The 15,726-nt window shown below is 37.0% G+C and overlaps 1 protein-coding gene across 6 annotated transcripts in view; it reads left to right on the top strand.

Moving 5' to 3' along the window:
• Positions 1 to 6,302: 6,302 nt before the first annotated feature.
• YTHDC2 (YTH domain containing 2) overlaps positions 6,303 to 15,726 on the top strand; it is a 67,586-nt gene continuing 58,162 nt past the window's right edge. For 4 of the 6 annotated variants that reach the window (XR_004349260.1, XM_032627350.1, XM_032627349.1 and 1 more), the window contains exons 1-3: positions 6,303 to 6,691; positions 8,203 to 8,293; positions 14,916 to 15,112. Coding sequence is in view for 4 of the 6 variants with exons in the window: in XM_032627350.1 (XP_032483241.1) it covers positions 6,505 to 6,691; positions 8,203 to 8,293; positions 14,916 to 15,112 (475 nt within the window). In the remaining 2 variants the exon portion in view is untranslated. Of the gene's footprint in view, positions 6,692 to 8,202; positions 8,294 to 14,595; positions 14,661 to 14,915; positions 15,113 to 15,726 lie in introns of those variants that run through there. The other 2 variants (XM_032627351.1, XM_032627352.1) reach the window with 2 other exon arrangements.

Below are 15,726 nucleotides of genomic sequence, written 5' to 3'. Positions count from 1 at the left end.
TAAAATATTCTGCCTTCCAAGATAGCCGTTCTTCCCCTTTTAGCAAAACCATATCTGAGATATTTTTTTGTGGATAATTAGACATGTTTACTTTAGATAAATTAATTATCTGAGCTAAACCGACCTACAATTTGGTACCTTGTATAAGGGAATATTTAATTAATACAGAATATTTGATCATTCAATTTGGATTGAAATTATATGTCAGTTTAAAACATAAAAGATCACACAACTCTTTATCTGGAGGTCCAAGAATGACTTTTATAAAGGAGGGAATATGCCTTCTGATATTATGTAGGAAAAAATAGTACTAGACTCAGAGTCTTGTAGGTTACTTTTTTAAAAAACAAATTTATTAAGGTATAATTGACATACAATAGCACATATTCACAGTGTATAATTTTAAAAGCTTTGATATATGTATACATAAGTGAAACCATCACCCAAATCAAGGTAATGAATATATCCGTCACCCCAAAGAGTTTCCTCATGTCCCTTTGAAATTCCTTCCTCTCCATGTTATCCCTAGGCAACCACTGATCTGCTTTCTGTCACTATAGATTAGTTTGCACTTTCTAAGTGTTATATGAATGAAATTACATAGATGTACTCTTTTTGTCTGACTTCCTTCATCTGGCATACTTATTTTGAGCTTCATCCATGTTACTGTGTGTAACAATATATAGTTCATTCTTTTTATAGTTGAGCAGTATTGCATTGTATGCATGTATCACCATTTGTTTATCCATTCACCTGCTGATGAATATTTGGATTCTTTCCTGTGTTTGGGCTATTACAAACAAAGCTACTACGAACATTTGTGTTCTTGTCTATGTACAGATATATGCTTCCATTTTTCTTGGATAAATACCTAGGAATTGAATGGCTGGATTTTATGGTAACTGTGTGTTTTACTTTTTAAAGAAGCTGCCATACTGTTTCCAAAGTGGTTTCTTTCCCATCACTAATGTATGAGAATTCCAGTTCCTCAACTAGCTCTCTAATACTTTGTAAAATCAATTAATTTTAGACATTCTGATAGGTATGTAGTGGCATCCCTTTGTGGATTTAAGTTACATTTTTCTAATGATGAATAATATTTAGCATTTTTAATGTGTTTATTTGCCACCCATATATCTTCTTTGGTGAAGTGCCTGGTCAAACTTTGCCCAGTTTAAAACATTGGGTTGTTTGTTTTCTTATTATGGTATTTGAGAGTTATTTATATATTCTGGACATGGCTTTTATCAGATATATGATTTGCAAATTTTTCCCGCCAGTCTGTGTTTTATCTTTTCATTCTTTTAACAATGTCTTTCAAAGAGCAAAATTCTTTTGGCTGTGTTGGGTCTTCGTGGCTATGCGCAGTCTTTCTCTAGCTACGGCGAGCAGGGGCTACTCTTCGTTGCAGTGCACAGGCTTCCCATTGTCATGGGTTCTCTTGTTGCAGAACATGGACTCTAGGTGTGTGGGCTTCAGTAGTTGTGGCACATGGGCTCAGTAGTTGTGGCTCGTGGGCTCTAGAGCGCAGGCTCAGTAGTTGTGGTGCACAGGCTTAGTTGTTCCACAGCATATGGGATCTTCCTGGGCCAGGGATCGAACCCATGTCCCCTGCATTGGCAGGCGGACTCTTAACCACTGTGCCACCAGGGAAGCCCCCAAAGAGCAAAATTCTTAACTTTGATGAAATCCAATTTATCAATTATTTCCTTTAATGGTTTGTATTTTTGGTGTTATATCTAAAAAGATCTTTGTCTAACCTAAGGTCACAAAGATTTTCTCTTATGTTTTCTTCGAGAAGCTCTGTAGTTTTACCTCTTATATTTAGGTAATGCCTATAATCCATTTTGAGTTAACTTTTGTGTATGGGGTGAAGGAAGGTTTGGGATTATTTTTAAAATCTTATTTGCATTTGGCCATTCAGTTCCAGCACCACTTGTTGGAAAGGCCAGCCTTTCTCCAGTGAATTATCTTTTTACCTTTGTCAAAAGTCAGTTGTCCAAATATATGTGGGTCTATTTTTGGACACTCTATTCTGTACCAATGGTCTATTTGTTCACCTTTATGTCTGTACCACACTATCTTGTTGAATGCAGCTTTATAATAAGTCTTTAAATCAGGTTGTGTTAGCCCTCAAATTTTTTTCTGCTTCAAAGTTGTTTTGGCTATTTTAGTGCATTTCCATATGAAGCGTCAGCTTGTTAATTTTTTTGAAAAAAATTGTGCTGGGATTTTTTTTTTTTTTTTTTTTTTTTTTTGCGGTACACAAGCATGTGGGATCTTCCTGGACTGGGGCACGAACCCATTTCCCCTGCATCGGCAGGCAGACTCTCAATCACTGCGCCACCAGGGAAGCCCTGTGCTGGGATTTTGATTGGGATTATGTTGAATTCATAGACTAATGAGGAGAGTTGATATCTTAACACTACTGAGTCTTCTGATCCCTGAACACAGTATATGTTTTAATTTGTTTGTCTTTAAGTTTTTCTCAGCAATGTTCTTTTGTAGTTTTGGAGTTTTTAAATAATTTGTAATAAGATAAATTCACTTTTCTTTCTTAGACATGTTTTGTTAGTTGTTTGCAGCTAACTGCAGCGAAAAGTGAGGTCAACATGAAAGTGAAACATAGCACTTCAACTCACTCCTCATTGCCCAGAACTAATCATATGTTCCCACCTAACTGAAACAGGGCCAGGAATTATAGTTCTGGGACATCCCTGGGAAGGAAGAAAACCAGAAATATTTGACAAACATCACTGCTGACTACCATAATATCTTTGGTTGCCTACCCAGTAGTCATTCTCCATCCCTTTTTACTTGCTATGAGAACCCCAATTTTCTCCATTCTCTTCTAGGTGACCACCTCGTTCAAAAAAGACCAGACCTTTCATGGTAATCCCATTTTTCTTTGCTGGTTATTGGGTTAGCCATGTTCTGGCTAGGAGACATAAGGATGTCTATGTCTGGGACTTCTAGGAAAGTTTTTCTTTACCTTAAAAAGAAATATCAGATGGGGGCACTTATCTTGCCTTTATCTGGTTCTGTGTGATGATGTGCTTACTTGGATCTGCAACCAAGAGGGGAGTGTCAAACACTCTTAGGAGGCAGAGTGCTAAGCTGAACAGATTCTGCATGACTGAGGGCATTGATGTACAATGTTGAACTAATCATTCCTGGAACCACCCTATCCCAAGACTTCTTGCTATGTAAGATGATAAATGTCCTTATTTTGGGCCTTTTTAAAATCTTTGGTTTCCTGTTACTTGAAGTCAAAAGCATCTAGTTAGTACTGAATGCTAAGGATGAGCCAGGAATTGTACTAAGTACTTCATCTGCATAAAGGTAATACAGTCTAACTTAATTCCCATAATAATGCTGTGATATAGGTGTTTTTATCACACACATTTTATGGATGGGTAAATTAAAGCATAGGGAGATTAAGTCCTTGCACAAGGCCATAACTATAAAGTGGCAAAAACAAAGATTAAAACTTTAGGTCTGGGGCTTCCCTAGTGGTGCAGTGGTTCAGAGGTCGCCTGCCGATGCAGGGGAAACGGGTTCGTGCCCCGGTCCGGGAAGATCCCACATGCCATGGAGCGGCTGGGCCCATGAGCCATGGCCGCTGAGCCTGCGCGTCCGGAGCCTGTGCTCGGCAACGGGAGAGGCCACAACAGTGAGAGGCCCACGGACCGCAAAAAAAAAAAACCCCAAAAAACCTCCCAAAACTTTAGGTCTATCTGACAGTAAGTTCAACTTGAAATCATTTGTAAATATTCCATATCTTCCTTATTTTTAATTTTTTTCTGAAGCACATGTAAAAAGTAGAATTGCAGTGTTCACCCTAAGCACCAGAAATTTCTAGGAGTATGCAAAAACATTAGATAATGTAGAATCTGATTGACTTTATAATTTACTGCTATGTAACTTAAGTAAATATTCTCTTTTATTTCAATGAACATATTCCATATGTTTACGAGGTACTAGGAATACAAATATTTTGGCATTTATTCCAAAATAAAGAAGGAAAGAAGAAGCACACATTAGATCAATGCCTAATACTTACATATTATGTCAAATTCACAATACTATAAAATGAATATTAAATATACTCATTTTACAGATGGGAAACCAGAAGCTCAGAAGGCAAAGTAAGTAGTCAAGTCACAAAGCTAATAAATGATGGAGCCAATAAAGTGTGGAACAAAGAGGTTATCGAGTGAAATTGAAAGCAATATGTGTCTTACCCCACATAAAATGTTTTCAGTTTTATCACAATATATTTGGTGCATCCAGGTATTATCTTCTATTTATGATTTGTCCTGGAATGAAGCCAGGCCTCATGATCAGCTGGGCTTTTTTTCTATTACCTCATTAATTATCACTAGCATGGCCTTGGACCAGTTTTTAACCTCATCCAGCCTGTTTACTCATTTGTATCATGAGGTAATATAACTACTTCATATGGTTTTGTGAGGATTGGAAAAATAAAGACAGTGCCCCTGGGCACTTAATAAATGGCAGGCATTATTACGAACAGCTAAGAAAATTAGGATCAACATAGTAGAAAATGTTCACACAGTTCACTGGTAACCATGACAGGACCAGGACACAGGACTTATTTCTGCTTATCCAGAACTCTTTCTAGTAGCAAATCAAATTGATTAGGATCCCAAGGATTATGAAGAAAGTTTTCAGAGGATAGAGATGACAAATCTTAATTCCAGATTCTACAATATGGAAAACCAATAAATTTTTATTGTATGCCCTTATAGTTCTAGCTACTGTTGAAACAGTGACAAACAAGATAAGGTTCCTGCTCCTAAAAAGCTTATATTATAGTGAAAAGAGCAAATAATAAATATATAAATAAACAAAATAATTTCAAACAGTGGGAAATGATAATGGGTTGATGTGGGAGAGCCTATCTAGGTAACGGATGGAATCCTGGCTTATATGAGGAGAAAGAGGCATCCATGTGAAGTACTGGGAGGAAGATTGTCATGTGCAGGAGAAAACTGTGCAAGTGGAAAGTTCCCCTGCTGTAATAAGCTTGGTGTGTTCAAGGGACAGAAAGAAATTAGTGCATTTGAGCACTGTGAGGATGAGAATGGTGGGAGGTAGACAGAGGCCAGATTAGGCAGGGTCTTCAGGGTCATGGTAAGGAATTGAGGGTGTTTTATAGTTGCAATGGGGAGCAATTGGAGTGCCTTGTGTAGGGGTGTTAACCTACTTGGCTTGTACAGTTGTCTCTCTATCTGTGGGGATTGGTTCCAGGACTCCTTGAGGATACCGTAATGCAAGGATGTTCAAGTCCCTTGTATAAAATGGCAGTAATATTTGTATATAACCTATACATATCCTCTTATGTACTTAAAATAATCTCTAAATTACTTATAATGCCTAATGCAATGTAAATACTATGTAAATAGTTGCAGTGCACAGTAAATTCAAGTTTTGCTTTTTGGAACTTTCTGGAATTAAAAATTTTTTTTTTTTTGGTTTAGTGGTTGGTTGAAGCAGTGATAAGGAACCCAAAGATACTGAAAGCCAACTGTGTTTTTAAAAAGATCACTCTAGTTGCTTTCTGGAGAATGGATAATAGGAAGACTAGAGTGGAAGCAATTAGGGTGGCTGGGTTGAGGTTTATGTTAGTGGAATTGTATACAAGCAAATGGACATTCTCATAATCTTCCTTGACATCCCAAACTAAAGGGTTGCATCTTCCTATTCCATTATCTCACATAGCACTTACAACTACCTTTAATCATTTTTTTTGTCTACTGTCTGTTATTCCTATATAGGTTGTCAGATAAAATAAGGCCACTCAGTTGAATTTGCATTTCAGGTACCGGATAATTCTTTACTCTGTGTGCTCCCAAATATTGCATGGGAAATACCTATACTGAAATTGTGTTCCTTATCTGAAATTCCAATAAACTGGGCATCCTGTATTTTTGTTTACTAAATCTGGCAACTCTACCCCCACTAGAATGTAAAATCCACGAAGGCAGGAGCCCTTTCTGTCTGGTTCCCCAATGTATATCTAGGGCACATAGTAGAAGCCCACACATGCTTACTGAATGAATTAATGATTTAACCAAATAGCGAGCGACTGAATAAGTAGTTGAACGAGAGGCCCTCGGGACGGTGGCGGGGGCGCGGTGCGTGGGGACAGGAAACGACAGGAAGAACCAGCTCGACAGGGAGCTGGAGATTTGGACGCAGCGCGCAGGACGCCAGGGACAGTCGGCGTGCTGAGGTCACCGGCGCCGGCCCCGGTGACGTCATCACGCCCGCGCTCTCCGCCCGGCTGGCGCTCTAGTGCCGCCGGCGCCTCATCGGCTGCTGTGGACACCGGGAGCTTTCCGGTGAGCCCGATCCAGCGCAGGCAGCCTGTGGAGCCTTTTGGCCCCGCCAAGGCCCCCGAGGCCCACTTTCCCTGTCGTTGGCCGTCAGCCAGCAGGCCTGGCCGCTGTACCGCGAGGAGAACACCTCCTCAGGGCCATGCCCAGGCCGAGTAGCGTCTCCCAGCGGCCGTCGGCTCCTGGAGGGGGCGGCGGTAGCGGCCCGGCGCCGTGTGGCCCTGCGGGAGGCGGCCGGGCCAAGGGGCTGAAGGACATTCGTATAGACGAGGAGGTGAAGATCGCGGTCAATATCGCTCTGGAGCGTTTCCGATACGGGGACCAGAGAGGTGAGGTTCCCGACAGGGACCCCGCCGGCTGCCCCACCTCCCGGAAGCCCGGTCCCTCGTGGGAAGGGGCTGCCTCACCGGAGCGAGGGGAGACGGGGGCGGTCCACCGGGCCCGAGCGAAGCGGGCGCGGGGCTGGGGCCAGAGTTGTGAGCCTTGCCCGGGGATGTGAAGAGCCCCGTGGCGTCCTGCGGCTCAGCCGGGTTACGGGGCACTTGTCTGGCGTCCGAAGACACGAAAATCAGGTTGCTCAACTGCAGGAGGCATTTCTTTCCCCAGGGAGAGGCCTTTCGGTAGCTTTGCCACAACTTCTAGGTATTGTTAAGACTCTACTTTTTTTTTTTTTTTTTTTTTTTTTAAAGGAGGTGGTGGTAGCCTTAATCGAGGTACGTTTAGTTTGAGTTTCGGAAGTAGAGGAACAGAAGGAAATTCGACGAATAAATGCAGTGGCAATATGTACTGCTTTGTTTACATCCTGGAAGTATCACTCTAAACACTTAAAAAAAAAAAGAAACTCGTTCTGTTAGACGAAACGTCTTCCATACCTCTTAAGGTTGGAAAGCTACTTGTCTTGGGTCACACAGTGCAGAACCGGCAGCTGACCTGTGATCAGTACAGGATATTGAGAGCTCATTCCGATTTGCTCCTCTAAGTAGAGGACCCCTTATTCTGGAAGCTTAGAGTCTTTCCCTCTCCCCGCAAAAAAGGACCTGGACAGAGTGATTCTGAACTTTCATTAAACAGAGGTGAAGCCCCAGAAATATACAGCATCATATCCAGTCTGAGACAGTGAAATAGGGATTCTATGCAGTTTTTGAAGGCAAAGACACTGGAATCTGATACTGAGCATTCATAATACTTGAGCATACCTCATCCTTGAAGGAAATAAACATTTTGTTGGTTAAGCAAGTAAGTTAAGATAGTAAAATATGTTCATCAGGAGCTCAAGATTTCAGCACAAGAGGACTAATCTTTGGTGAACATCAGGGTCCTTTATCACATTTAGGTTTAAATGTTATTAATATCAGAATTCTGGTAGACATTCAGTGGTTAATTAGTACAGGCATATCTCATTGCACTTCACTTTATTGTGCTTTGCAAATACTGTGCTTTTTTACAAATTGAAGGTTTGTGGCAACTCCATGTTGTCAGATGATGGTTAGCATTTTTTATCAATAAAGGATTTTTAAATTAATTGTGTATGTTGTTGTTTAAGACATAATGCTATTGCACACTTAATAGGCTACAGTGTAGTGTAAACATAACATAGGCCCTGGAAACCAAGAAAATTTGTATGACTTGCTTTATTACAATATTCACTTTATTACAAGGGTCTGGAATCAAACCCACAGTATCTCCTAGGAATGCTTATATCTGTTTTTCACATAAAATATGATAATTTGATTATATGTTTATATGATTTTTCATATTTTATAAACATATATGTGTATTGAAGTACCTTGAAGGAAAATTGCCGATCCACAAATGATGCTTTGTGTTTTTTTCCATGTAGAAATGGAATTTCCTTCTTCTTTGACCAGTACGGAAAGAGCCTTTATTCATCGATTGAGTCAGTCTCTTGGTTTGGTCTCTAAAAGTAAAGGGTAAGCTGACAAGTTTTCTTAATTGAAAAAATTATTTACCGAAAAAGAGAAATGTTTTTGACTAGTTATTACTGCTTTAGTGAGATTCACATCCTTAATTATATTGTGTGTAGATGATCTGATTCATGTCTGTACCAAACTCAGCTCTTTGCTTTTCTTACTGTCCCCCTTTTTTGTTTTCCCTGATTGGGGGAGAGTGGAAGAAGAAGGTAAATTTTAAGATATAAAGAGAATGGTTTAAAAGTTGAAGTTGATTGCATTGAGAAAGGTATTCTCTTCTTGTATGGAAACCAAAACTTTTTTCTTGAAGAATGGATGGACTAAAAATAATAAGTACAATTATTTACAGAACTTATCTCTTTTGATGCTACTGTACTATAATGGTATGCTTTTAGAACACATGCTTGTTGTTTTTTTTCATACCAAGTCACGAATCTGATGATTAGAACTGATTAAATAAAACCGAACAAGAGGAAACTTAAATATTTTTTGAAGATCACTTATCCATAGTGGGGAAAAGTCATTTGAGCCATCCATATTGAAGAACTCTAAAATTCTGTGGAGTTATTTCATTTTGGGAATAAGAATGATGGGACTGATATAGAGTTCTTAGTATTGGTGCTATTGACGTTTTGGACTGTATAATTCTTTATTGTGGAGGGCTATTTTGTGCATTGTAGGATGTTTAGTAGCATACCTAGCCTTTACCCACTACATGCCAGTAACACTTCCACCCCCAGTTGTGACAACCAAAAATGTCTTTAGGCATTTCCAAAATCTTCCCTGGGAGCAATATTGCTCCTGGTTGAGAACCACTGAGATTGGGGGAAAAGAAGATGAAATTTCAGCTTCCAGCTTTTAGGTTAAGAAGAGGGAAAACAAAGCCTTAATTGAGTAAATATATTAATGACTAAATAGAAGGTCCTAAGGTGAAAGTAGCTGAGGTTGCAATGTCTTGCATATGAATGTCCACCATAGTGATGGTACAGTTACTGACTGAGACAAGGGATGTAGCTTAGGTGCATGTGCACTTTGAACATAACTGAAACCAGTGTTGGCATCCTGGAAAGGTCCCACCCATATTATAGTCATCTGGATAGGTAAAATATTGCACTTGAAAATAAAAATAAGGTGCAGGGCCACAATCCTTTATCCAAAAGGGCCTGGGCCAAATATGTTTTGAGATGCAGATTTTCAGATTTCAGAAAGGCAATAGGGTATATTAGCAGTATGTTATATTTCTTGCTGAAAAATGTATGACTATTCACACTAAGGTAAATAAAGATCATAAATAGCTTCATGTTAATTTAACCAGGCTTTGCTGCCAAATGAAGTTGCTGCAGACTTTCAGAAGTCTGCCACTTTTCAGAGCTGTTTGGATTTAAGGGTAGTAGATAAGAGATTGTGGGCCTGCACTAGAAAATATCTGTTATAAACACACTGTTCTGCAGCTACATCATTTCTGTGGTCACATATGGGTTTTTAATTCTAAACAGTGAACTTGGAAATGACCTTTAGAAATTACTCTTAGAAAAGCAGTCCATTGGACTAGACTACCTCTACTTTTGTTCAGTAGCATGATCCTTTAAAGGATGGTCCAGAGATGAAAAAAAGTTTGGGGGGGAAGGGGAGAGCAAGTTATCAGGACAAAAAAAGGGGGATGAAGAAACATTGAAGAGACAGAAAGAGGAAACAGGAAAGAGATGCTAAGGGAATCAAGGCAACTCCACCTATTATCTCATCCCTACTCCCTATATCTAGTGCTCCATAAATCCTCTTCTTCGTAAATGTCCTAGCTCTTTCCCAATCCCTTTTTATCTCTGAGCAAACTTAGTACAGTGTTTTTCTAGTGGTCCTTGTCATTTTCAAATGCCTTTCCTTCTTTTTACATATATAAAGAACTAAATCACTTTGAATATATTTCTTAAATCCTTTCTTTTCATTTATATGAGAATTTGTACCTGACTTGTATGGGTTTTTCTGTTCACTCTTGAGTAACGATCTTTTATTTTTAACCTCCTAGAATTAACTTTGTTAATTTAGGATAGTTAAGTTAGTTAATAATTGTTAAGTTAGTCTTTCTGTTGTGTGTTTGTTTTTTTTTTTTTTTGTGCCTGGTGTTATGATTTCATACTACCTATTTGAGAGGTGTGGAGGAAAGGACAAGAAACCTGGATTCTAATCCCAGTCTGTCACTGCTTTGTTCTTTAGCTTTGGTCATGTCCCTTAACTTTAAAGGCCTGTTTTCTTAAATGTAAAAAATGAAGGAGTTAATCTCTATGTGTTGGTTAAGATTCTGTGATCCCGTAGTTTATTTTGAGTTTCTTACAAGGTTTTTAAAAAACAGATTCCAGACTTACTGTGTGATAATTTACAGGTTTTTTTTTCTGATCACTTTTTAATTTTTTTAAATCTCCTTTCTTTCAAAATGAAGCCACATGTGTTGGATTTTGTTTTTCATCTCCTCTTAGAGAGTTGGGTTTACTTTGAATTGATTATTTTCTTTATAATTGCTCATCTTTTGGTAAAAATACTCTTGTTGGAGTAACACCCCCATTTTGTGTTCTTCACTATATCCTAACGTTTTCTTAGACATTCCAGTCAAGTTTTCCCATACCCAAAATTTCACCTTGTAATTTGTTCTGTTTTTCCTCAACCTATGTCACTGTGTTTTGGTTCTAAGAGCACACTTTTCTGAGTCTTTAATTTGTTCATGAATAAAACAAAATTCTTTCCTATTCTTCTTAGTCCAAGTTAGACAAAAAGAAATTTACAAGATGAACTTTGTTAAAAACTTGTGGAAAGAGAAAATATAAAGTGTATGAAAGCAGGTTTTCCAAGTACAGGTTTTTTATCCTGTGATTGCTGAAGGTGCTGCTTAATAGGTATCCAGTTATTCTACTCACCCTGACCAGGAGGCTCTACTGTACAACAAGACCCCCTTTCAGATCTTAGTTACTGCCTCCCTTACCTCCTGCCATGGAAGATTGCATACCGCACTCCACCTCTCTTCCCCTAGCTAAAACAGAAAATGGGTTAAAAGTGATGAACCCTGTTAGTGAAGTTTTGGATATCCATTAAATAAACACATACAGTGCGCAGTAATAATAGTAACAGTAGCTAACGTTTATTAAGTGCTCTTGTGCAACAGGCATTGTGCTAGGTGCTTTAAGTAGATTATTTGATCCTCACAACAGTCTTGTATGGTAGGTTCTATTTTTTCAATACCTGGTGCCTGTATAACAGATGAGGCAATTCGAGCTTAGAAAATTAAATAGTTTTCCCAAGATCACACAGCTAGCAGGTGGCAGAGCCAGCAATCAGACCTAGTTAATGTTTAGCTAATTAATTTTTGTTTTTCACAGTGAGTTCATAACAGTGTTTTAGGAACTGCGAGGAGTTAAGACAGAGATATTGGATAAAGCTCATCTCTAAGTTGCTTATTGTCCATTAAGTCACAAAAAGAAAAAAATTTACCACAAACATAGCATCACATGAAAATAATTGTGTTTAGTGACAAAATTAACTCGTTTGGTTTATTATTTTCTAGGTAATCATAATAAAGCACAAATTTGTGTGATTCAAACTTTAATAAATTTGTAATTTTGTATTACAGTATTGAGGAGAAAATGGTTTGGAGTTAGATCTTTGCATCTGTCTGCTTAGTGGAAGTATAAATTAAAGGGATATGAAATTAAGTATATACTAGACATCAAACAAATGTGTATTTTTTTTAGAGGCATTAGCTCCTTGGTGGATGTGAGCTTTATAAGCAGTGATTTCAGATTTTGGCTCTTTAGCAGATTTTTAAACTGTTCTCAGGTTTGTAAAGTGGGGAATAGCAAGGTGTATGGTTGTATTTGAGGTAGATTACTCAGTAACATGCTGTGTAAATGAAACATTTATTAATATTAAAATTGCATCAAATTTGATTAGTTATATCATCATTTTTCTTTAAAAAGAAGAAGCTATTGAAATGTCGTAAGTTCATTATAACATGCATGATTACTTTTCCCTTTGAAAGTTAGAAGTTATGATGTTCTTATCTGTATTTGTAGGCCATTTACTTTTATACTTAAATATGGCATATAGGGCTTACATGTTATTATTTTAAAAAATTCTTGTGAAGTTCATTTATCTAGCATCTTTTCCATGTTGTGCAGGTAGTTTCTAGTCAATTTTGCTGTGTAAAGGGAACTACTAGATATTCATCAAATTATAGTGTTGGTTACCTTGGAATGAAAGCATGATGATGAGATTTCAGTGTGTTAGTTTACATAGTAGGACAACTCTACTATATTGAATGTTTTCATCCACACAATAATGAGGTGAATATTTTGCCAAAATTTCACTAATTTTTTAATTATATATCAGTGTCACTGTGGTGTTGAATGGGGTAGGAGTGAGCCCTAATAGCACTAATAGTAGAATTTTTTTACTAAAACATAAAAACTATCAAGTTGATATTCTCTTTCTGTCCCACCATCTGGGTTCAAACTGAATTTAGTAAATTGTAAATGGTAATGACTAAGTACTCACACTCGCTTAGTATGAGTTATTGTTATAGATTAATGCTGAATTATTATTAGGCAACCTATGTTAGGAAAGTTTCAATCTGACCTGTTATTTTAGTTGTGAGCTTATTGAGGAAAGAGTATATTTTCCTCAACTTTGTAATTGTAGCTTCTAGCATAGTGCCTGGCATACAGTAGGTAATCAATATATGATGAATGATTGAATGAATGAATAAAATAAAATTAAAGGTGAAATATAGCAAAACTTTCCTGAGATGATTTCTGAGAAAATTAAAGCATCTTGGAGCTGATAGAAATATTAGAGGTTTTAAAATTCTGTGTCAGAGAAGTAAAATGATTTATTTTTGATCACATAGCTCGTTAATTGAAAGATTATTACTAGCTGGACACAAGCCTCCTGACTGTTGCTCTAGTGCTCATTTCAGCACACTTCTGGCCTTCTATAGTTAAAATTTTATGAAGTACATGGAACAGAAGGGGAATGAATAATTGAGTCTATCATGACTGTACTGAGGTTTCAGAAAAGTCCATGGGAAAAGAACCTACTACAGAGAACATCTCTAGAATCCAATAATTCTGATTTACCATGGAAATGACTAAAATTTCTAGATCAGTTAGATTTTAATAAGCTCATCTTTATGCCATCATTTAAGCATCACTAAGCACTTGTCCAGGAGTAGATGATGGCATAGAAAGGGTATAATTCATTGAGGAGTTTCCAGAAATTAAAAATCTTGGTAAATTGAAAACCTCACTTAGAAGACTTAGATAGCTGAAGCTGTATAGGTTAATCTTCAGTTTCATGTCACTCTATAGTGAAGATATTGTTGAAAATATTTAAATTAGATTTAGGAATTAGGAAAATTCTAAAATTTAGTTTAGAATTAGTAAAATTATATATATAATTTTCATTGTATTTGTGGCTTTGTTGCTCATTTCTATAATATGATAGTGGCATTAACAAATGGCAAAACATTTTATGAAATGTTTTGTGTAACTATTTTTGGTACAAGAAATGATATTTTTTCCTGGCTATAATTATAATAATAGCTTTCATTTATTTAATGTGTACTTTGTAGCAGATACTGCCCTTTACATGCATTATCTTATTTAATCATATGAAGAGTCCTTTGAGGCAGGTATTATTATTATTATTATCATCATCATCATCTTAGGCTCAGAGCTATTAAATAATTTGCTTGTGGTCCCACAGCTAGTAGGTGGTAGAGATAGGATTCAAATCCAAGTCTGTTTGCTTTCATAACCCAAGCTCTTTACAGTACTACATTGTACTAGATTATAGACATGTATTATTAAATCATTCAAAATACGTTTGAGGACTTCCTGTGTGTATAACATTGTAGTTAGTACTCCTAAAGCTACAGAAGTCATCAAAGACACAATTAGGACCATTTAAAGAAGTAAATATACCTACATCAGGTAACTTGAGAACAGTTATAAATCATCATTACCTTATAATTGAAGGCTAGAGTCAGAAGCTTTGAAAAACTTCTTTTTTTTTTTTCCCCCAGTATACATCTGAAAATACTTATCAGTAGTGCTGATTTATGTTTTTTTGGTCCAGCCACTAAACTTGGCTTTCTTAACAGGTTTTCATGGGAGTGTGACATTACCAGCATACTGGAGAAACATTCAGTGGGATATATTAGTCTGGACCACTGTTATAATTGGACCACTATAATGTTTTCATTATCAATTTTAGATTCTATTGTTCAAATTGATTTTCTCCCTCTATATGTTTCCCAGCATGTATTAACTGGTGATGTTTCATCCACCATGAAGCCTGCTAAGACAAACTTTAACACTTAAGGGTAAGTAAGCCTTTTTTTTTTTGCTGATTTAAAATTGGATTTGCAGCATTTTGAAATTTTAATTGAAAATGGTCTTGTGGCCAGTTTAGCATTAAATTCCTCTTTACTGAATTTTCTGGGATATCCAGCATCTTATCCCAAAGCATTTTGATCTTTTTCAGTGTTTTGCTTGAGACATGTTTTCTAAGTAGCCATACATCATATGTGAACAAATTGACTATATATAGTAAATAAATGATTTTTATTAATATTCAGAAAGGGAGCAAGTAGATACCTAACTGTGAAGAAGAAAGATGGATCAGAAACAGCTCATGCAATGATGACCTGTAATTTGACTCATAATGCAAAACATGCTGTTAGGAGCCTAATTCAAAGATTTCCTGTCACCAGTAAAGAGCGTACTGAACTTCTGCCTAAAACAGAAAGAGGAAATGTGTTTGCAGTTGAAGCTGGTATGTATTTTCTGGGGAGCTTCCTTGTTTATCCTATTATTTCTTGACTCTTCTTTTTCCACTTAAAATTTATTTTTAAAAACTAACATGAAATATGATTTCTCAATTTGAATAGTTGGTTAGAAATGATTAAGAGTTGTGAAGATTTTGGAATGAATTGCAGTGTTAAGCCATGTCATTAAGTTAGACAGGGTTTTTTGTAAAGTGTTACAGTAATAGCTAAACATTTATTGAGCACTTATTGTGTGCTAGACAGTATACTAAACTCTACATAGAGTCTCATAGCAACCCTTGCAAGGTAAGAATTTCCCCTATTTCACAGGTGAAGAAACTGGGGCTCAGAGAAGTTAAATTTGTTCAAGGCCACTCAACCAGCCAGTAAACCACAAAGCTGGGATGTGACTCCAAAGTCTGAACTTTCCTATATTATGATGCTGTGACACACTAATGAGTGGGATTTTGAATTGGGACTTTAGCTTCTGGAAAGAGACAGGACAGAGTCTTCAGTACATTAACTTGTTCAAAGGTAGATAAATAAATATATTTAGGTTATAAAATGAAGTAATTTTACTATTTGGAAAAATAACTTTTCTAATGAGAAAGTTATTTCTTTT

Source organism: Phocoena sinus, chromosome 3, assembly GCF_008692025.1.
Source record: "Phocoena sinus isolate mPhoSin1 chromosome 3, mPhoSin1.pri, whole genome shotgun sequence".
Lineage (NCBI taxonomy): Eukaryota > Metazoa > Chordata > Mammalia > Artiodactyla > Phocoenidae > Phocoena > Phocoena sinus.
This window is presented reverse-complemented; position numbering and strand designations above follow the sequence as displayed.